Source organism: Salmo salar, chromosome ssa02 (genome assembly GCF_905237065.1).
Source record: "Salmo salar chromosome ssa02, Ssal_v3.1, whole genome shotgun sequence".
In the NCBI taxonomy this organism is placed as follows: Eukaryota; Metazoa; Chordata; class Actinopteri; order Salmoniformes; family Salmonidae; genus Salmo; species Salmo salar.
The window spans coordinates 65,355,556-65,379,622 of record NC_059443.1 but is presented as its reverse complement, the minus strand read 5'-3'; the positions used below and the strand labels follow the sequence as shown (position 1 = coordinate 65,379,622).

The 24,067-nt window shown below is 41.5% G+C and overlaps 1 protein-coding gene across 2 annotated transcripts; it reads right to left on the bottom strand.

The window, feature by feature from the left end:
- Positions 1 to 11,221: 11,221 nt before the first annotated feature.
- LOC106590365 (xaa-Pro aminopeptidase 1) lies at positions 11,222 to 22,972 on the bottom strand. Of its 2 annotated transcripts, XM_014181312.2 has the most exons (20): positions 22,833 to 22,972; positions 21,678 to 21,802; positions 21,271 to 21,334; positions 20,428 to 20,532; positions 20,091 to 20,183; positions 19,809 to 19,952; positions 19,511 to 19,606; positions 18,480 to 18,561; positions 18,101 to 18,311; positions 16,344 to 16,433; positions 16,169 to 16,219; positions 15,969 to 16,027; positions 13,778 to 13,855; positions 13,593 to 13,664; positions 13,226 to 13,286; positions 13,046 to 13,115; positions 12,784 to 12,957; positions 12,486 to 12,562; positions 12,248 to 12,346; positions 11,222 to 11,585 (listed from the first exon to the last, which is right to left on the bottom strand). In XM_014181312.2, exons 2-20 carry the CDS (start codon positions 21,792 to 21,794, stop codon positions 11,466 to 11,468), a joined length of 1,863 nt encoding a protein of 620 aa, XP_014036787.2. In that variant the 5' UTR covers positions 21,795 to 21,802; positions 22,833 to 22,972; the 3' UTR covers positions 11,222 to 11,465. The 2 variants fall into 2 exon arrangements, with proteins under 2 accessions (XP_014036787.2, XP_045563959.1); XM_045708003.1 differs by lacking the exon at positions 22,833 to 22,972 and having other exon boundaries at positions 21,678 to 21,920.
- Between the last annotated feature and the right edge of the window lie 1,095 nt (positions 22,973 to 24,067).

Below are 24,067 nucleotides of genomic sequence, written 5' to 3'. Positions count from 1 at the left end.
GGCAAACCGATCACACACACACACACACACACACACACACACACACACACACACTGTGACGAGGGGCAAACTGCTCACACACACGCACACACTGTGACGAGGGGCAAACTGCTCACACACACACACACTGTGACGAGGGGCAAACTGCTCACACACACACACACTGTGACGAGGGGCAAACCCCTCATACACACACACACACACACACACACACACACTGTGACGAGGGGCAAACTGCTACGCTGCGTCTCAGACAAATCGACGTCCTAACACTAAATGTCAGGCCCTCCACTTGGATAACATTTGGGCTATGTCATGGCACATAGGCTAGGAAGTGTTCGCTGTCATTACAATGTCCACTAAGAGGACAACTTTGCATCACAACAGATGCCAAGACTGTTGACTTATGCTTTAATGTATCTAGCCTATCTAAATGAGTTGATTCAAGAATTATAGAAATGTATTTTTTGTCATGAATCAAGATCCATACAATCCTCTGCCAGATAGCCAGCTTGCATCCATCTCAATCCCAAGCAAGCCTAGCAACAAGCCTAGCAACAAGCAACAAGCCCTAACAGCAAAAGGACCTAGTCACACTAGGAACAGTCCAAAACGCAGCAACAAGTGTTTTCTTCTTTTAGTTCCCACCGTGTCTCCACAGTCCACTTCCAGCCAAACTGTATTTGCTACCACCAGCCAGAATAGCAGGCCTGGCTATCCTCAGGGGGTCAAGGAGGGCTTGGTACCCAGCCAACAGTGCACTGAGCTGGGCCGGGAAGGAAGGAGCATTGGGGGTGCTTGGATGATCTATGATCCATACCCCCCTGGTTGTATTGAGTTATGGCAGACAGACAGGCAGACAGACAGACAAGTTATGGCATTTTAGTGTATAGCTTTCTGGTGGGATAGATAGGTAGAGATTGATAGATAGGTAGAGATTGATAGATGAGTAGAGATTGATAGATAGGTAGAGATTGATAGAAGGGTAGAGATTGATAGAAAGGTAGAGATTGATAGATAGGTAGAGATTGATAGATAGGTAGAGATTGATAGAAGGGTAGAGATTGATAGAAGGGTAGAAATTGATAGATAGGTAGAGATTGATAGATGGGTAGAGATTGATAGATGAGTAGAGATTGATAGAAAGGTAGAGATTGATAGATAGGTAGAGATTGATAGATGGGTAGATGGGTAGAGATTGATAGATAGGTAGAGATTGATAGATAGGTAGATATTGATAGATATTGATAGATAGGTAGAGATTGATAGAAAGGTAGAGATTGATAGAAATGTAGAGATTGATTGATGGGAAGAGATTGATAGAAAGGTAGAGATTGATAGATTGATAGATAGGTAAAGATTGATAGAAAGGTAGAGATTGATAGAAGGGTAGAGATTGATAGAAAGGTAGAGATTGATAGATAGGTAGAGATTGATAGAAAGGTAGAGATTGATAGATAGGTAGAGATAGGTAGAGATTGATTGAAAGGTAGAGATTGATAGGATAATTTCATCTTTGTTGAGTATCCTAAAGTGTTATCTATAGGACAAATATTGGTCAAAATGAATGCTTCTCTCCAGACAGAATTGCTTTGGCAGAAAAGCAATGATTGTTTTTGCAAAGCCGACGCACACGCAAACTTGATAATTGTTTGGTAGAACGATTCACCAGTAAATAAGAAGCATATCTTTCTGATTCATTTACGATCTCTGCTCACACTGATTTCTCCTACACATCTGGCACAAGTTACAACCTCTCTGTGGGGTTACGAGGATCTTCACTTGTCCATCGCCGTCTGCTTTAGCTGTGTGGAGGATGAGGTCAGGGATATAGTAAAGCCATGGATTGCAACAGACATTCTAGGAATCCATTAAATGATGTGTTTCTATATTATGGGATCACAGAGGGCTATATTGTTTATGAAAACAGGGATTTTCGTAAAGAGTAATTATGTTTAATATAACGTTAAAGCTTAGCTGGATATGTATTTCGGTGCATGGCTACAAAGCTCTTGTTGGCATCCGAACGGTATGTATAGGTCAGACAGGATCGTGGAGGCAGTGTATTAACAGAGTTTATGGGTCATGCACCATGTACAATTCCTCTCTGATATATGATACAGTCACACTGGGACCTGTGTGTGTGTGTGTGTGTGTGTGTGTGTGTGTGTGTGTGTGTGTGTGTGTGTGTGTGTGTGTGTGTGTGTGTGTGTGTTACACTGGTTATACATGACATATGACCATGTGCCATGTGTATGGATTCAATAGGATGGAACGGCGATGACAGCAGGAATCATTAAATCATACACATAAAATGTGTCGTGACTGCCTGGGTTTTCAGTGGTCCTTGGTGGCTCCCATTCTGCTATGGGTGAGATTAGTGGGTTGGGAGGGGTTTAACTGGTCATGTACAGCTGGTCTCATTGGCTTCTATTTGTAAATGGTCATAGGAATAAAAGGAAATGTGTTGGCAACAAACAGAAACAGTACAGTATGTTTACAAGATTTGATCTTTAAACTGTTCTGCTGTAGGTCCACTAAGGCTATGTTCACCAGACAGTCAGCGTGCCACATCATAATATATCATGTATATATAATATAATATATTGGCACCTATTCATCCAAAGTAGGCAGATGCTGCATGAATTGTGTGATGATGTATACCAGGATAAAGAGGGATTCCAGAACCAACAGATGACTGGATAAACAACATTTATCAGTTCTGTACCGACACGAAACAGAGTAGTGAGTACTCAGGCAGTGCCCTATGGTTAAGAAGTATCCTGGTATTATAACTGGCACTATGGTTAAGAAGTATCCTGGTATTATAACTGGCACTATGGTTAAGAAGTATCCTGGTATTAGAACTGGCACTATGGTTAAGAAGTATCCTGGTATTACAACTGGCACTATGGTTAAGAAGTATCCTGGTATTAGAACTGGCACTATGGTTAAGAAGTATCCTGGTATTAGAACTGGCACTATGGTTAAGAAGTATCCTGGTATTAGAACTGGCACTATGGTTAAGAAGTATCCTGGTATTAGAACTGGCACTATGGTTAAGAAGTATCCTGGTATTAGAACTGGCACGTGCAATAAATCAATAGTCGGGCCTTGTCGTTGAACCGCATCAGAACACTAATTCCCTACCAGCTTTTCCATAAACATGGACTTCAGGGTGAGAGGGGGAGAAGGGGCGACGGGCATGGGGTGCGGAGGGGGTAGGAGGAAGGGTGCGCGCAATGGGGAGGGGAGGGTGAGGAGGGTGGCAGACGGGTGAGGGGTAAGGGAGGGGAATTAATTCATTAATGACGACATTAAACACTACAGTCTACCATGCCAACGCTGGAACTATCTGGAACTCTCTCTGACACAAATTTTGCTCCTCATAAAATATCATTCCTGCACCACTTGCCCAAATAAACTGCATTAAGAGCAAACACATGTAGCCACTTCACTACGGGGTGAGGGGAAAGCTTGGCATAGACCAGGTCACAAAACGGCAGCTCATGGCCATATGACTGAGAGATGGTGCATTAAGTGGCGTGCGTGCTTGTAAGACATATTAGCACACTAAAAGATGTTAATATTTGAACCCAATTTTTAAATGGAGTTAGTATAGACTCTCCTTCCCACAGTGGTTCTTGTAAGGAGCATAGTTCCTGAATACCAACTGCTGCTCAAATAAACTTTTCCATCCAGCGCCACACACATACCCTCAGATCAAAACAGCTAGACTCCAGTGTAGGCTACGGTAGAATAAAATATCAAACAGTGGAAGTAGGTAAATAAACACATTTAAGAGGCCAGTGTTATGCTTGATTTCCTTATCAGTCAATCTGTCTCCATATTGCTGTTTTTGCTTATAATATACATTTTACATTTACATTTTAGTCATTTAGCAGACGCTCTTATCTAGAATGCATTAAAAAAAAAATCTCCCCGTACTGGTCCCCCCTTGGGACCAGTCACGACACATAACAGCTGTAACATATACAGTATAGTGTGTCATGTTATTACTGTAACATATACAGTATAGTGTGTCATGTTATTACTGTAACATATACAGTATAGTGTGTTGTGTTATTACTGTAACATATACAGTATAGTGTGTCATGTTATTACTGTAACATATACAGTATAGTGTGTTGTGTTATTACTGTAACATATACAGTATAGTGTGTTATGTTATTACTGTAACATATACAGTATAGTGTGTCGTGTTATTACTGTAACATATACAGTATAGTGTGTTGTGTTATTACTGTAACATATACAGTATAGTGTGTAATGTTATTACTGTAACATATACAGTATAGTGTGTCATGTTATTACTGTAACATAGACAGTATAGTGTGTCGTGTTATTACTGTAACATATACAGTATAGTGTGTCATGTTATTACTGTAACATATACAGTATAGTGTGTCATGTTATTACTGTAACATATACAGTATAGTGTGTTGTGTTATTACTGTAACATATACAGTATAGTGTGTCATGTTATTACTGTAACATATACAGTATAGTGTGTTGTGTTATTACTGTAACATATACAGTATAGTGTGTTATGTTATTACTGTAACATATACAGTATAGTGTGCTGTGTTATTACTGTAACATATACAGTATAGTGTGTCGTGTTATTACTGTAACATATACAGTATAGTGTGTTGTGTTATTACTGTAACATATACAGTATAGTGTGTTGTGTTATTACTGTAACATAGACAGTATAGTGTGTCGTGTTATTACTGTAACATATACAGTATAGTGTGTCGTGTTATTACTGTAACATATACAGTATAGTGTGTTGTGTTATTACTGTAACATATACAGTATAGTGTGTTATGTTATTACTGTAACATATACAGTATAGTGTGTTGTGTTATTACTGTAACATATACAGTATAGTGTGTTGTGTTATTACTGTAACATATACAGTATAGTGTGTTATGTTATTACTGTAACATATACAGTATAGTGTGTTGTGTTATTACTGTAACATATACAGTATAGTGTGTTGTGTTATTACTGTAACATATACAGTATAGTGTGTTATGTTATTACTGTAACATATACAGTATAGTGTGTTGTGTTATTACTGTAACATAGACAGTATAGTGTGTTATGTTATTACTGTAACATATACAGTAGAGTGTGTCGTGTTATTACTGTAACATATACAGTATAGTGTGTTGTTATTACTGTAACATATACAGTATAGTGTTGTGTTATTACTGTAACATAGACAGTATAGTGTGTCGTGTTATTACTGTAACATATACAGTATAGTGTGTCGTGTTATTACTGTAACATATACAGTATAGTGTGTTGTGTTATTACTGTAACATATACAGTATAGTGTGTTGTGTTATTACTGTAACATATACAGTATAGTGTGTTATGTTATTACTGTAACATATACAGTATAGTGTGTCGTGTTATTACTGTAACATATACAGTATAGTGTGTTGTGTTATTACTGTAACATATACAGTATAGTGTGTCATGTTATTACTGTAACATAGACAGTATAGTGTGTCATGTTATTACTGTAACGTATACAGTATAGTGTGTTGTGTTATTACTGTAACATATACAGTATAGTGTGTAATGTTATTACTGTAACATATACAGTATAGTGTGTTATGTTATTACTGTAACATATACAGTATAGTGTGTTATGTTATTACTGTAACATATACAGTATAGTGTGTCGTGTTATTATTGTAACATATACAGTATAGTGTGTCATGTTATTACTGTAACACATACAGGTTATAACTGTCACTCAACTCAGCAGCATGTCCTCCATGTAGACATAATGTGCTTTACAACTGGCTTGAGGAAGAACATCCCCCTAACAGCAGATCTAGGATAAGATGACCTGTTCCTCAACCCTATCCATAACTATAAGGTGGAAAAGAAACATCTAATCCTGGACTAGCATTTAGGGTACAACTTCTAACAACTTCTAACTCCTACAGTAGTTTCAGGACAGAAACACAAGTCAACACTCACCTCTAGTGGATTATAACGTCAAATCTATCCCTCTTTCAAATTCCAAATGGTCCTACAATAAGATATCACAGCCAAGGAGGGTATAGGAAATTATTATTATTGTTTTGACATCCACATGATTTAATTTCCGTTATTTAATATTTAGCATGTCATTATTCTGTTTGTGTTTCAGGCAAATTCACCAATCACAGTCTGCACTTATCTAGTGGGCTATGGTTTACAGTAGCCAGTTTGGTTGCTGTCCAACTGGTCTCGGTCAGGACAGTCAAATAAGCAGCAGTGAGAGTTCACAAGGAAACTATTTCTCCCACGTTCCATTGGCTCATTGCGGAGAGAGGAGCAAGGCACGGATTTCCCATGAGGTGAACAGACCCCCCTATGTCTAGAGAACTGTCCCTCTACACCCCCAAGTCCAGTGGGTTCTTTCTCTCTCTCCTATTCTCCCTCTCTCTCTCTGTGTCTCTACCCTTCTCCTCTCTTCTCCCTCCTATTTCTGTCTGTATAACTCTTTCTCTCAACCTTTCTCCCTCTCTCCCCTTTCTTCCATCCAGTGGTGTAAAGTCCTTAAGTAAAACTAATTTAAAGTACTACTTAAGTAGTTTTTTTGGGTATCTGTACTTTACTTTACTATTTATATTTTTGCCAGCTTTTACTTTTATTTCACTACATTCCTAAAGAAAATAATATACTTTTTACTCTATACATTTTCCCTGACACCCAGGAAAATGATCCAATTCACACACTTATCAAGAGAACTTATCAAGAGAACATCCCTGGTCATCCCTACTGTCTCTTATCTGGCAGACTCACTCAACACAAATGCTTTGTTTGTAAATTATGTCTGAGTGTTGGAGTGTGCCCCAACCGTCAATAAAAAAATTACAAAATAAATTGTGCCGTCTGGTTTGCTTAATATAAGGAATTTGAAATGGTTTACACTTTTACTCTTGGTACTTAAGTACGTTTTAGCAATTCCATTCACCTGAGTATATGTAAAACCAAATACTTCTAGACTTTTACTCAAGTAGTATTTTACTGGTGACTTTCACTTTTACTTGAATCATTTTCTATTAAGGTACAGTATGTTTACTTTTACTCAACTATGACAATGTAGTACTTTTTCTACCATTGCTTCCATCCCTCCGTGGCTTTTGTCACCCTGACCATAGAGAGCCCTTGGTTCTCTATGGTGTTGAGGTCAGAGCGTGACTAGGGGGGTGTTCTAGTCTGTATTTTCTATGTTGGTATATTAGTATGGTTCCCAATTAGAGGCAGCTGTTTATCGTTGTCTCTAATTGGGGGTCATTCTTAAGTTGTTCATTGTTCCCACCTGCTTTGTGGGATATTGCTTGTGTATGTGCAGGTAGTACTACGTTACTTTACGTTTCGTTGCGTTGCTTGTTTATTGTTTTTGTTTGAAAGTTTCACTTAAATAAAAGATGTGGAACTCAACACACGCTGCGCCTTGGTCCGTCCATTCAAATGAACGTGACAGCTTTAACTAGGATCGTAGCCAGATTCATCACAATAAACTTGTTGGTGGGATGATATGACCATGAAGACAGCCTCAGGAGAACAAGAGGAAAAAGGGGAAAGATGTTTACTGAACTTCTACTGGGACAATCTATTAATACATGTCTGGCACTGCATAGAGCGGCCGGGGACTGTAATATTGTCCAAAATGTCCAAAACAGTACTGAAGATGAGCATGGAAAATATTCGATATCAACAACTATGAAGGATATAAGTATCAGGGGAGATTGAGATGTTTTCCTATTCACAGATATGGACATTGGACAGTAGGCCTTATGTAGATTTCTTACATCCACAAGGGCCCAATGATGACATATGCACTATAGACACACATATACTGGAAAGTGACAAACCCCAAATAAAATGGTCATAGATCGATGGGAGATGGCATGGTTGAAAGACTTGTTTTTTTAATGAATACCGAGAATCATAATAATGACCTCTATATCCAGGTTGTATCCATGGCTTCACAATATGGGCTATGCACAGAGAGCAGACAGAGACAAAGAGAGCATTGTATTCCTCTACCAACTCTTCATGCTTCATTTCACACTGGAACGCTACTGGAGATAGCCAGGCTATTACGCAATGTGTTCCAATACAATACAGTGTGTGCTCCCCAAATGGGACCCTATTCTCTATAAAGTGCACTACTTTTGACAAGGGCTCTGGTCAAAAGTAGTGCACTAGTTAGCGATAGGGGCCATTTGGGACACAGACAGTGTGTTCCTTGTTTGACAGGATGTGATGAAGAGAAGCTGATGCGTGATGTATTGAACATGATGGACCTTTTTCTTATAGAGGCCATATTGCAACATATTGCTATGATTGGGTTCGTTAGCCGAAGCTCAACTAGCTGTGAAACCAATTATAGTGTCAGAACATGAACACAACATATCTTGTTTGTATTGAAGTGGGTGGCAGTGTTGAGGGAAAAGTTGGTGGTGTTCAACCTAAGAGGCCTAAAGTACTGTAGCTCCCTGTTAATGTAGTGGGGCAACACTCAGAACCTGCCATGAGTATTCAGACTGTTACCCATCCACCCTCCACCACTATCGCTCGGAGATGGAGAGAATACTCCCTCTCCCTCTCTCTCACTGTCCCTCAGAGATGGAGAGAATACTAATAATATGTAAACGAGGGGTGTATGGAGAGATGGGAGGGGGGAAGAGGGGTACAAGAACTAAAAAGGGTGCAGAACAAAGGCTGGGGGACGCCAAAAGAGGGGCGCCAAGTTTCCACGAAAACAGATCAGAGACAAGAATAGTTGGGGGGAGTCACATGGTGTTGAGGGCTTTTAAATCAGTGAGCGGAGCTTGAAGCCTGGGATCAGTCCATGTGGTGGATGCCAATGGCAACAATATGAGTGGGATTGGGACCCACAACCACAGTAGTGTGACGGTGATGGCGTTTGATATGAACAGGACCGCGGCTCTCACCGCGGTCGACCAGGATATGAACGCAGCAGTACATGGTAGGTAAGGTCAACTATAGGGCTGCTTTTTGGTATCTAGAAACATATTGTAAGAATCTAGCCTCTTCATTTGTAAGTTGAATTGGGAGTGTTGTTGGTTGAGTGGGACTTTGTGTCTTGAATAAGTTTCAGTGTTTGACTTGAAATGAAGGTGAACCTTAGTCTTCACTTGTTTCCCCTCTTCTTAGAATTTGGTCACCAGTCACTTGTTCCTTTCCTTCTTCTTCCAGAGCTCAAGGTGTTCAACATCATCCTAATGTCTCTAGCCTTGTGTGTTCTCACCATCACTGGCCTGTTCTGCAGCATATCCTGTCACAACCGCAGACGGTAAGGCTTGATGTACTACAATAGCCATAAGCCTTTGTACTACATATGAATCTTAGCAAAGATTGTATAATATATTGACAAGATATTGGATATGTCCTCAAATATGGAAGGCAGGCCGGAGGAGGCGAGATCAGGTGGGACCATTCTAGCCAATGAGAGGGCAGATAATCGTGTAAACAGACCATAGAGTTAGAGCACTCATCTTTGTATCTATGCCATTATAGCATCTGTTAGAGAGAATTGGCAGCACCATTGAGGCTATCTCTATTTAAAAGTCTTCATCATTGATTGATTGTTCCTAACTCATAGGAATCCCCACTCAGTTGACTACTTTAAAATGGTGGAGGCCCTCAATGGCAAGGTCCATTCTAAAACAAGTTATATCCATGATGAGTCCTCTATCTCTATGAGAAAAGGCACATCTGCGATATAAAGTCATTTTTTGGGTAAGTTGCAGAAATTCCACGTGTCCACTTATATCAGTGCATTCGTAACAACCATTACGAAATGTCTATTCGATCAAATAAGCCTCACGTAGCAAATTAGCAATTACATTTTTTATTGACAAATTCAACACTCTCTTGTTGACCTCCATACAAACATTTACTTTGTAAATAAATTATTTTCGTGGACAGATTTTGGGTGGGGTAAAACCTCTCGCTTTGCATCTCCTGTCACAGTCGCAGGAGGTAAGGCTTGTTGTACTACAGTACCCATAATTCCATATATATATATATATATATATATATATATATATTTTAGTAAAGAGGCTCTACAGCATCTCCTGTCACGGTCGCAGGAGGTCATCTGTCTCTGGGTCATGTTTATATCTCTGGCTAACAATTACCTCTCCGAGTCATGTTGGCATCCTCAGCTAAAGTCATCTTAGTAATGACTCTCACTCATTAGGCTACATTGGAGCAAACAAAATATTTGGTAATTGAACATGACGCTTAAATTACATTGAAGCTTTGAAGGTTGTTTTGGTGACAAACCTAGACGTGTAGCCCAGAGGAGGCTGGTGGGATGAGCTTTAGGAGGACGGCTCAATGCAACGGCTGGAATGGAATTAATGGAACGGAGTCAAACATGCCGTTTCCATGTTTGATGCGTTTAATACCTTTCCATTTATTCCATTCCAGCCATTACAATGAGCCCGGCTTCCTCTGGCGTAGCCTTTTTCTCACTGTACGACTCCACATTTAACACAGTAGAACAGTGACACTCCATGGACATATGATGAAACTGAATGGTCTTTTACAGCAAGTTTTTACCATGTTGGTTTACCATGTTGATGTGCACACAAAATAATGGACATTTTAATGCATTGGTTTAAAATGACAAGAAAGAAGACATAGAAAGTCCCACAGTTCCCTGAAAGCGCATTATATCTTTTCCCGCCTCCAGGCTGTCGAAGAGGGCCCATATGTATGAGAGTGCTGTGCTTCGTGACGTACCAGTCAACCCGGTGGACATCAGAGCTGTCAAGAGATCCACCAGTTTCAGAAACCCTCTCTCATTCTTCATAAAACAGGAAGCATCTAAGGACAACTCCAGAATCTACTACATCTACAGTAACCCTCTACCCATAGGGCTGGAGGAAGAGGACAATATCCAGAATATCGCCCCTGGTGGATCGAAGGAGCAAGAAGAGCTAACTTTTCAGGACTACGCCAATGATCCCAATAGTGGTATCATCCTGGACCCACCCAACTTTTACATGCAGCTCTAGAGCAAGGTGGCATGTTCCACTTCATGGGAGGGGTGTTTGATTTTTTTGTCCTATTCAAGTTTGTATTTTGGGAAAATCATTGTCTAAAGTGGATGACAACTTTGATGAAGTTATTTGGAAGTTGTGAAAGATTATTTTTTCCAAACTTGGATATTTATTTAACCGCCATAAAACAGTTCAGACATGGATGGTGTGCTTTAGAAAAGAAGCATAGCGTGAAATACACAGAGACCAGAACGATAGATGGTAGCTTCTCAGAGAAAATATCAAAAGAAAAGGTTATCATCACTGCTGAGATGAGCAATCAATTGATTGATCAATTGTACTCCTGGGCAATACAATTGGATTAAATAAGAGTCAGTCACAGAATAGCCTTCAGGCAATTGGCTGGGTTTCCCTGATCAGCCAATCCAGGGCCTCCTTGCGGCCCTGCCTCTCCAGCTCTGCTCCAATCGTCTCCCGGCACTGCCTGTGGTACTCGTTCACCCAATCACGCTGCAGGAAGATAAGAGAGTGTCACACACAGAGTGATAACATACAAAATGGCAGAACTATTACTAATCGATTTCCCCGGTTTCAAAGAGCACCTGTGGATATTTCCTGAAGACCTCCTTATACATTATCTTTCTCTCCTATGGCAAAGCTGATTTGAAACTGAAAGATTGTTTTATTTCTGCTCTACTACGTGTCACTTCATTCAACCAAACAATACAGTTTTTCTACCCAAGTTTCAAGTGCCATGTTGACATTATAGATCTGTATAATTACTTTTTTAAATTACAACTAAATGGGTGCTCTATTTTAGTAGAACTAAATGGGTGCTCTATTTTAGTAGAACTAAATGGGTGCTCTATTTTAGTAGAACTAAATGGGTGCTCTATTTTAGTAGAACTAAATGGGTGCTCTGTTTTAGTAGAACTAAATGGGTGCTCTGTTTTAGTAGAACTAAATGGGTGCTCTATTTTAGTAGAACTAAATGGGTGCTCTGTTTTAGTAGAACTAAATGGGTGCTCTGTTTTAGTAGAACTAAATGGGTGCTGTGTTTTAGTAGAACTAAATGGGTGCTCTGTTTTAGTAGAAATACATGAATGATAGCTCCTAAAGAAACAGTGTGTTTGGTAAAATATGAATTTCAAAGAATGGGGAACAAGACTGACCTCTTTCTGGGTGAGAAGATCTGTGTTTACCATCTTGGCTTGGATGGGGACCAGAGTGAGAGGCTCAAACGTCAAACTGCCCTTGTTTCTGTAGTTGTACTGAGGACACAGACAAAGGTCACATGGTCTTCACACTTCATTTTACACGTAGTCAGTCAATCTGTCTCCATAAACATAAATACTCATTCTTCACTCTATACACACACTTCACTTGATACTTATTCAGTCAATTTCTTACCTTGGGTTTTGCTGGCACCACCAGAACAACGTTTTCAATTCTAATGCCAAACAAGCCGTCCTCATAGTACCCAGGTTCTGAGGAAAGGAAGGAGACAAGTTCAGGTGTGTGTGAGAGAGAAACAGACAGAGACAGAGACAGAGAGAGAGAAATAGTTAAATTGTCTGTGTGTTTGTGTATGCATGCATGCATGATAGTTAGTTAGTAAGTGTGTGTGTATGCGTGCCTGCATGTCTGTGTGTATGTGCATGCATGTACGTGAGTGTGTGTACGTCCATGTGTGTGTGAGCGTACCCACCATCGCTGACAATCATGCCTGCCTCCAGGGGCTCGTCGGCGAAGGTCTTGTAGGAGATCCCACAGGGTCCCTCGTGGACATTGAGGAAACATCCCACCCCGTGGCCCGTACCATGGAGGTAGTCCAGCCCAGACTCCCACAGCGCCTGGCGGGCAAACGAGTCCAGCAGGTGGCCTAAGGGCGGAGGTTTACATTTCACATATTAGTCATTTAAAAACAAACACTGGCAACATTGAGTACTCCACAAACAACAAGGTCTCACCTTTGGTTCCGTTGGGGAAAATGGCGGCGCTGACGGCTATATGTCCCTTCAGAACATAGGTGAAGGTTTCCTGAGATATAGAGAGAAAATCTATAGGTCACTGAACATACCACTGGGACTTTCTCTCTGTCATATGCTGTAGCAGGTCATGAGAGGAGAGGCCATATGGATAACTGTTACCTTCTCATAAGCAGAGGGGGATCCAAAGTGCATGGTGCGGGTGACGTCTGTTGTTCCATCACTAGAAAACACCAGAACCAGAATTTATTATAACAACATGTTTTATTTGTAATGTGTCACATTATTACGTGATTTGGTGAATGTGTAGCATTATCACGTGTGGAATTATGTGCGGGTTTGCCGCGCGCGCGGGATTGTCACATGCGGGACTATGCGCGGCATTATCACACGCGGGACTATGCGCGGCATTTTCACATGCGGGATTATGCGTAGCATTATTACATGTAGGATTATGTGTAGCATTATTACATGTAGGATTATGTGTAGCATTATTACATGTAGGATTATGTGTAGCATTATTACTTACATATACTGGGCTCCAGAGTCAAGGAGGTAGATTTCGTTTAGAGAGAGAGTTCTGTTGGTTTCAGGGAGGGGTCTATAGGGCAACAAAAATAAGTACATAAATACAAAATAAATGATCAAAAACATGATTATAGACCACTCTACATTAATTTCAGTGTAATAAAGTTATACAAAAAACAAAGGTACTTGTAATGAATGATTGCTCCGTTTGGTCCAACACTGGAAATGGATGGGAAGCTGAGTCCGACAAAGTCTTTCTGTTGGCTGAAAACACATAAAATACATGAATATTTATTTATGTGTATTTAAGCAATAAGGACTGAGGGGGTGTGGTATATGGCCAATATACCACGGCTGTGGGCTGTTCTTAGGCACAACGCGTCGCAGAGTTGAAGTAGGTACATACAGTGAGGGAAAAAAGTATTCGATCCCCTGCGGATTTTGTACGTTTGCCCACTGACAAAGAAATGATCAGTCTATAATTTTAATGGTAGGTTTATTTCAACAGTGAGAGACAGAATAACAACAACAAAAAATCCAGGAAAACGCATGTCAAAAACGTTATAAATTGATTTGCATTTTAATGAGGGAAATAAGTATTTGACCCCCTTTCAATCAGAAAGATTTCTGCCTCCCAGGTGTCTTTTATACAGGTAACGAGCTGAGATTAGGAGCACACTCTTAAAGGGAGTGCTCCTAATCTCAGTTTGTTACCTGTATAAAAGACACCTGTCCACAGAAGCAATCAATCAGATTCCAAACTCTCCACCATGGCCAAGACCAAAGAGCTCTCCAAGGATGTCAGGGACAAGATTGTAGACCTACACAAGGCTGGAATGGGCTACAAGACCATCACCAAGCAGCTTGGTGAGAAGGTGACAACAGTTGGTGCGATTATTCGCAAATGGAAGAAACACAAAAGAACTGTCAATCTCCCTCGGCCTGGGGCTCCATGCAAGATCTCACCTCGTGGAGTTGCAATGATCATGAGAACGGGGAGGAATCAGCCCAGAACTACACGGGAGGATCTTGTCAATGATCTCAAGGCAGCTGGGACCATAGTCGCCAAGAAAACAATTGGTAACGCACTATGCCGTGAAGGACTGAAATCCTGCAGCGCCCGCAAGGTCCCGCTGCTCAACAAAACACATATACATGCCCGTCTGAAGTTTGCTAATGAACATCTAAATGATTCAGAGGACAACTGGGTGAAAGTGTTGTGGTCAGATGAGACCAAAATGGAGCTCTTTGGCATCAACTCAACTCGCCGTGTTTGGAGGAGGAGGAATGCTGCCTATGACCCCAAGAACACCACAAACATGGAGGTGGAAACATTATGCTTTGGGGGTGTTTTCCTGCTAAGGGGACAGGACAACTTCACCGCATCAAAGGGACGATGGACGGGGCCATGTACTGTCAAATCTCATCATGAGAACGGGGAGGAATAATGGGTCGTGGATGGGTATTCCAGCATGACAATGACCCAAAACACACGGCCAAGGCAACAAAGGAGTGGCTCAAGAAGAAGCACATTAAGGTCCTGGAGTGGCCTAGCCAGTCTCCAGACCTTAATCCCATAGAAAATCTGTGGAGGGAGCTAAAGGTTCGAGTTGCCAAACGTCAGCCTCGAAACCTTAATGACTTGGAGAAGATCTGCAAAGAGGAGTGGGACAAAATCCCTCCTGAGATGTGTGCAAACCTGGTGGCCAACTACAAGAAACATCTGACCTCTGATTGCCAACAAGGGTTTGGCCACCAAGTACTAAGTCATGTTTTGCAGAGGGGTCAAATACTTATTTCCCTCATTAAAATGCAAATCAATTTATAACATTTTTGACATGCGTTTTTCTGGATTTTTGTTGTTGTTATTCTGTCTCTCACTGTTCAAATAAACCTACCATTAAAATTATAGACTAATCATTTCTTTTTCAGTGGGCAAACGTACAAAATCAGCAGGGGATCAAATACTTTTTTCCCCTCAGCGTACAGTTCCTAATTGTTTCAATAGAGGGAGTTAAAATGCTAAATATCCCTCTCATTCAAAAACATCTGACTCACTGGGAATATCTCAATTACATACTCCTCGAGTCCTCTCTACTCGTCTCCTTCTCAAAACCCATTGGATGAGAAAGCCAGAGGTCCCTCCCCTCTGACCTTCTCCTCCAATGGGTTTTGAGAAAGAGATGAGAGAGGAGTATGCAATTGTCCTATTGCCTTGTGCTTCAGAAATGATTTTTCAGTGTAGTGACTGCACGGAACCTATAAAATCTCAATCTAAAGATCCAGGATAATAAGTGAAGTTGGAGAGAAAACGTCACAGATGTTGTTATTACATAGCTTTGTTATTTTATGGTTGAAGTGAAAAGTAGAACCCCACCTGCGTAACTCCTCGGCCTTATCTGCTGCGGATATCTCAGTCACTGTGCCTTTTGGAATCTATAAAACAACAACCACACAGTACATGACACGTAGTCATTGTAACACTCACAGCCAAAAAGTCTGCAATCATAAAACCGTAATACTACTTTCAGCTACAAAACTACTGGAAATTACATTTTAAAAGTACATATAAAGTACCTCTTTTTCCAACCAAGCGAAGAGCTCACAAAGGGCGACAGCATCCTTGATCTGTGGTTGAGGAGAAAAAGTCAAACATGATCAATGGCTGGTTGATGATACAATTATGGTGATTTTATGATGTCTGAAATCCAATTATATAATTGTAAGAGTCAAAATGTCAAAGGTAACTTACATGGGCCATTTTCATCCCTTGAATCTCGGTGGCGTTCTTGACAGCTTTGGCGAGGCAGAGAGGAGTGTAGGGGATAAGAGACCGGTGGGCCTGTGGATAAAACAGAAAAACAAAGCAATGAATTAGTTGGTACCTGATGCTACACATATCATTTTACTAAATAGGCCTACATGTAAACTCAGCAAAAAAAGAAACGTCCCTTTTTCAGGACCCGGTCTTTCAAAGATAATTCGTAAAAATCCAAATAACTTCACAGATCTTAATTGTAAAGGGTTTAAACACTGTTTCCCATGCTTGTTCAATGAACCATAAACAATTAATGAACATGTACCTGTGGAACGGTCGTTAAGACACTTAAAGCTTACAGACAGTAGGCAATTAAGGTCACAGTTATGAAAACCTAGGACACTAAAGAGGCCTTTCTACTGACTCTGAAAAACACCAAAAGAGAGATGCCCAGGGTCCCTGCTCATCTGCATGAACGTGCCTTAGGCATGCTGCAAGGAGGCATGAGGACTGCAGATGTGGCCAGGGCAATAAATGTCCGTACTGTGAGACGCCTAAGATAGCACTACAGGGAGAAAGGACGGACAGCTGATCATGTAACAGCTGCACAGGATCGGTACATCCGAACATCACACCTGCGGGACAGGTACAGGATGGCAACAACAACTGCCCGAGTTACACCAGGAACACACAATCCCTCCATCAGTGCTCAGACTGTCCGCAATAGGCTGAGAGAGACTGGACTGAGGGCTTCTAGGCCTGTTGTAAGGCAGGTCCTCACCAGACACCACCGGCAACAACGTCACCTATGGGCACAAACCTACCATCGCTGGACCAGACAGGACTGGCAAAAAGTGCTCTTCACTGACGAGTCGCGGTTTTGTCTCACCAGGGGTGATGGTCGGATTTGCGTTTATCATCGAAGGAATGAGCGTTACACCAAGGCCTGTACTCTGGAGCGGGATCGATTTGTAGGCGGAGGGTCCGTCATGGTCTGGGGCGGTGTGTCACTGCATCATTGGACTGAGCTTGTTGTCATTGCAGGCAATCTCAACGCTGTGCGTTACAGGGAAGACATCCTCCTCCCTCATGTGGTACCTTCCTGCAAGCTCATCCTGACATGACCCTCCAGCATGACAATGCCACCAGCCATACTGCTCGTTCTGTGCGTGATTTCCTGCAAGACAGGAATGCCAGTGTTCTGCCATGGCCAGCGAAGAGCCTGGATCTCAATCCCATTGAGCACATCTGGGACCTGTTGGATTGGAGGGTGAAGGCTAGGGCCATTCCCCGTATAAATGTCTGGGAACTTGCAGGTGCCTTGGTGGAAGAGTGGGGTAACATCTCACAGCAAGAACTGGCAAATCTGGTGCAGTCCATGAGGAGGAGATGCACTGCAGTACTTAATGCAGCTGGTGGCCACACCAGATACTGACTGTTACTTTTGATTTTGACCCCCCCTTTGTTCAGGGACACATTATTCAATTTCTGTTAGTCACATGTCTGTGGAACTTGTTCAGTTTATGTCTCAGTTGTTGAATCTTATGTTCACACAAATATTTACACGTTAAGTTTGCTGAAAATAAACGCAGTTGACAGTGAGAGGATGTTTCTATTTTTGCTGAGTTTATTAACAAAGGTACTTTACATTGTTTGGGGGTAACTCATCCCCATCCCACTCATTCCACCAATGTGATACAGCTATGCACAGTGGTCATTTTGTGCCTGACTACACAGTCGCACTCTCTCACCTTGGGGATGACCTGCGTGAGGGCGCAGCTGGCTTTGTCACTGATCCACACCTTCTCCTTGGGCCCCAGGGAGGCACACACAGCCTGCAGCTCCGTGAACACAGACTCATAGGGGGCAGTCTGGACGCTAAGCTCCGCCTTGGAGGGCGTGTCCAGCTGAAGGTGCTCCCTCACCGTCGGCACGGCCAGACGCTTGATGTCCACGAAGAGCCTAGGTGGGGTCAGAGGTCAGATTCATGTCCTACTTCTCATAGGAGATCAAAGTATGCAGTGCATTCTATACTGTGTCAGAGAAAAGACAGTCGGGAAAGAAAGTAAAGTTTTTTATTTTATTTTTATTTTATTTTTGATTAATTTAGGTGCTTTTAGGATCTTTTACCTGATTGTGTTCATTCCAACGATGGCGTACGCAAAGAAAACAGGGTCGTACTCGATGTCAGAGCCACGGAGGTTGAACAGCCCTGGGAAGAGTAACACAGTTAAAACACACTACCACTTTACACCTGTTTGGTGGATACGATTTTTCCTGTTCTCCTTCAACAATTTCAGTAATGTATTTCATTGTAAGGTCTACACCTGTTGTATTCGACACGTGACAAATCAAATTTGATTTAGATTTTTATGTACAGTAGTTTGAATCTTATAAACAGCTATTTAAAATGGTGTCTTCTACTAAAAATAAATTAGCTAACACTGTGTTATTATTATGCCTCATAATCATTATTATAAATATGATCCTAATCATTATTAATAATTGTATTATTATTATGATGAGGTTACCCTCCTCACCCTCTAGGGAAGAAGCCCAGACAAACCCCCTCATTTAGACACACTAGTCTAAAAGTGACTGGACGACTGCAATCAACATCAACATTGTCCTCCCTAATTAACACAAACACTCTGGCCAGCCAATCAGCTCTGAGAGCTCTATAGGCTCGTTAGGGCTAGCTAACGAGGTGCTCAGACAGGCATCTACAGGGACACCCGTACAGCCTCAGGGTTCTTGGATGGTGATCAGGGGGTGTCGTGTCTACCTCACAGGGTTATGCAACGTAACTGTTTGGTGAGGTCATTCAATAAAGTGCATTAACCCTGGTCCTGTAGGTCTACTGGTTGGGCAGACTTTTGTTCCAGCCCAGCACTAACACACCTGATTCAATCCATCAACTACTCTTCAATCAAGACATTTGATTAGGTTTCATTGTAAATAATAATTTGCTCTTAACTGACTTGCCTAGTTAAATAAAAAAAATTCAAATGCGTTGAATCAGGTGTGCTAGTGCTGGGTTGGAACGAAAGCCTGTGCACCCTGTAACTCGACATGACCAGGGTTAGTGAGTTGGTGATATTTTATATGGTAATTCTCTGTGCTGTGTTATAGTAACTATATCAGTATAAAGGGAATCATACATGCAATCTCATCCAGCGCCGTGGCAACGAACCAAGAGATCTTCCTCTCGGCCATCTTGGATCTCAGAGCGGTCATCTTGTCCTGCCAGGTCAGACCTGGAACAGAGGAGGACCTGGATTAACTGTGAACCACTGATGAGGAAGATGTCATCATGCCATCGTCACTGTTGAACAAAATCCTTTCTGTATCAAAAACATTGTACACACATGTACAGCTACAACCTTTCAACCAGATAGGACACATAACACCTCTAGAATGTTGAATAGGTCAATAATGGCTCCAAGCGGTACTACCGACCCGTGAACCCCAGGCCCAGGGTGAGGAGCTGAGTGGAGGGTCTGGTTGGACGGTCCATCCAGATGGCATCTATCAGGTTGTCCTGAACAGCCACCAGGGAGTGGCCTGCACTGGCCAGGGCCTTAGACATGTTCTTCCACTGGTCTGGATGGAACAACAGACAGGTCATGTAACCATAGTGAGCACCAAAATGGTAGATACTTAGCACTGGAAGTATAGTACACAACATGTACTACACCATTATTACTGTGTATGACGTAAGAGATGTAGAACTCTACGGACCAGCAGCAATGATCCAGGGGTCCACTCCTACTTTCGAGTTCTCAGGCAGCACACTGATCAGCCAGTCCTCCTGGCTAAGTGTCTCCTTCAGACCTGGTGACAGGAAACACCCGCAATGAGCCAGAAAATACTGACATCTCACAACACAGTAGACTGTCCCATGTGTGGTATGTCTTATCAAGAGAAGCATCGGCCAATCTATACTAAAGTGGTTAAGTGCATTTGCTTTAAAGTTTTAACTTTAGATGCAGAAGAAACCAACTTCCACTTATACTAGCTTCAACTAAGTGTCTTCAGATGCCATATCCATTCAAGAACTAAGAGTGTTGTTGTTTACCCATCTTCATGAGGGTCCAGTTGTTGTCCATCTGCTGGCTGGCCTGGAGGAAGTACCGTCCGTCTGTCCACATGGCCGCATGCTTCTCTGTCACTATGGCCGTACCTGGAGACATGTCATCAATCAATCAAGGCTACATATCTGTTCTCTGTCACTATGGCCGTGCCTGGAGACATGTCATCAATCAATCAAGGCTACATATCTGTTCTCAGTCACTATGGCCGTGCCTGGAGACATGTCATCAATCAATCAAGGCTACATATCTGTTCTCAGTCACTATGGCCGTGCCTGGAGACATGTCATCAATCAATCAAGGCTACATATCTGTTCTCTGTCACTATGGCCGTGCCTGGAGACATGTCATCAATCAATCAAGGCTACATATCTGTTCTCTGTCACTATGGCCGTGCCTGGAGACACGTCGTCTTAATATCTGATTCTTAGCCATGTCTTTAGTTGTCACTATGCTACTGTTTGAAGCTTGTCAAGCAGGGCTACAGAACTGTCCTGTTTCTATGGCCTGATTTCATTTTATTATCAACGTGTCCAAACTCTGACCCCAATTCAATACAAGCAAATGTCTGTCTATATTGTTTATAGATGTCCTGTTCTTTCTTAGGGCGTACAAGTTCACTGCAAGGTGTGCAGTTATGGGAAATGACAATACAACTTTCCTGGTATTGTATGAAGTGTTGATTTCATCTGGTCTGACATGACCAAAGGCTGTGATAAGTTTGTCTTTGTGTATTCACTGGTGTTCTCGCCATATCAACCTCCTTTACAACAAGGGAACTAGATCCTGACACAAGTACACACACACACACACACACACACACACACTACCTGCGGAGCCATTGAAGCCACAGATGAATTCACGTCTGCAGTCACATGGTGCGAGGTTTTCACTCTGTAACGAGAGAGAGATCAGATCCAGCAGTAATCAGATATAAGTGGTCCCCTAGCAGTTATTATCTTTATCTTAATTATTCCCCTCTTGACATCACAACTCAAGACCAGAGAGAGAGAGAGGAGTAAAGAGAGAGAAAGAAAGAGTAGAGTGAACGATGTGGAGATGGAGAGGACCCTGCTATAGTCACATTGTCCATGTCTAGAGGTCAGGCAGACTTATACACACTATTGTTCATTATTTCTAATTAGTAATTCTGTGTGTGTGTGTGCATATGTGTGTTCTTGCGTGCGTGCAACCGTGTGTGTGTGTGTGTGTGACCTTGTGTGTGTGTGTTCAGTACCTGGTGTGCGTCTCCAGAGGGGACAATGTAGGCCTGGATGGGCTCAGCAATATACTTGGTGTTCCTCATGGCTTGCCGTAGCTGCCGCAGCAGCTCCACCGTGATCTTGGGAGACATGGCAGCGTCTAGGAGAGATATACAGGCGGTAAAGCCATAACAGACGAACTGAACAGGCAGCCCAAGAATGGGACTCTGTCTTCAGACGTCTATGAGATATCTGACAAATAGCCTGTTAACGTGGCGCTCAAAGTCTTAGCCTGCACATGGATCTTTAACCTTGCTGACTCAGACAAACCCAGGGTTAAATATGAACAGATTATGATTATTATCTTTGCTGCAATTGCAAACTATTAATTTACCAGCAGGCCTGATTGCTGCCTTTATACAGTATACTTTGATCACTCAAGGTCTAAGAAACCCATCTACAAAAAGGCATTTTGTGAGATCATGATTTTGAAAGATTTGACATACTGTAAGGTGTATAATGGATAATATAACTGGTTTCATTTCAGGCCGTTAAAGGAATAAAATCATCCCATATTATTGATGTAGACGTTTTATTCATCGATGCCAGTATGGGCGTTATCCAATCGCCTCAACAAAGGCACCGCCGAACTCACGGATTGGCTGAAACCTACATGCGATGTTGTTTACCATTTCAGAACAATTATTTAGGAAGTTCGCTGGCAACAAGTGGTGGGAAACTGGTTAGCTAATTAAATTACTAATTGAATGATTCCAAATGGCATAATTGTGTTAATCAATTCAATACAGTTATTTTGTCGCAGTTGGGGTAGGTGTGGCATTTCATCAGTCTGCTGTGGGAGATATTCAATGGAAAAGTTACTTTGAGAAAAATAATACGAATTTCTCAGCCAATATTGTATATATTTCATTAGAGTATGAGTCACACGTTGTTCATAGCTGTAGTAGTTAGAACATTAGACATATATTTTCTACCAAAAACATTCGTGGGCTTTGCCCATCTTGCTAGCTGGGCTACGTGAGTAGCATGTAGCACGCGAGCGTCTTCCACATTACAACCACACGATAATCTCCATTCATTGCTTTCTTGCATCGGGCAACTGAACCCCAGCTAGAAAGTTTGTTAACACCATGTCAGTTTAATAAGATAACGTTAAATTGTACATTTACCTTAGAAATGCGATTCTGTTGTTTAAAACACTATTTTATGCAGCTGTCCCTTGTGTTAATTTACGAAACAGTAGGCAGCCATTGAATCGTTGACGTTTCTGGTCACGTGACACGAGCTTCTTCCAATAACCACACGGAGATGAGACTCGCCTTCCTTTAATTCAAAATACAGCGGCTCAAGTAAACTGCAACATGTCTGAAACAGTATGTAGCCTACGCCCCTGCATTGGAGTAAAAGGCCGATAGAGATTTCATGAACTTAACGTTTTCAATAATCCGTATTTATCCAAATATATTTTTTCATCATCACGTTATTTTTATGGTTACTCAATAAAGAAACATATATGCAAGACTTGGAAATTCACCTTAAATGGGAAAGTGGCAGTGTAATACATTAATGCATGAGAAAACAGTACATACAATGGGAGACATTTGCAAACATTTACAGCATCTCTTTCCTTCATATTGCATTTTTGATACAGTAATTGGACAGGGAAGGACAATGAACAATTTTTGCGCTATTAAGTTTGTTTTGATGTTCTGGATATTGGGCTGAAACAGTATACTCAGTCATATTTACCCAAACGTGGAATATTTACAATATAATACAGGAAGTTGGCATTTAGTTGGCATCTAAAGTATATAATTTTTTTATATCTAGGATAAAAAACGAATAAACAAAAAAATGCTTGCTTCAAGAGCAAATTCAAACCCACACCATTCAGATCAATGACAAAAAGATCATCAAAATATAGACTTCATTGCAGTTTAGAAAATAGGAATATTTGACAGTTCCAGTGTTGATTCAAAGTGAGGGTTATGGCTATGTCAAAATGGCACCCTATTCCCTATATAGTGCACTACTTTTGACCAAAACCCAAGTCTTTGCTAGGTAAAGCCCCGCCTTATCTCAGCTCACTGGTCACCATAGCAGCACCCACCCATAGCACGTGCTCCAGCAGGTATATTTCACTGGTCACCCCCAAAGTCAATTCCTCCTTTGGCTGCCTTTCCTTCCAGTTCTCTGCTGCCAATGACTGGAACGAATTACAAAAATCACTGAAGCTGGAGACTCATATCTCCCTCACTAACTTTAAGCATCAGCTGTCAGAGCAGCTCACAGATCATTGCACCTGTACATAGCCCATCCAACTACCTCATCCCCATATTGTTTTTTTGTTTTTTTGCTCCTTTGCACCCTAGTATCTCTACTTGCACATGAATTTTCTGCACAT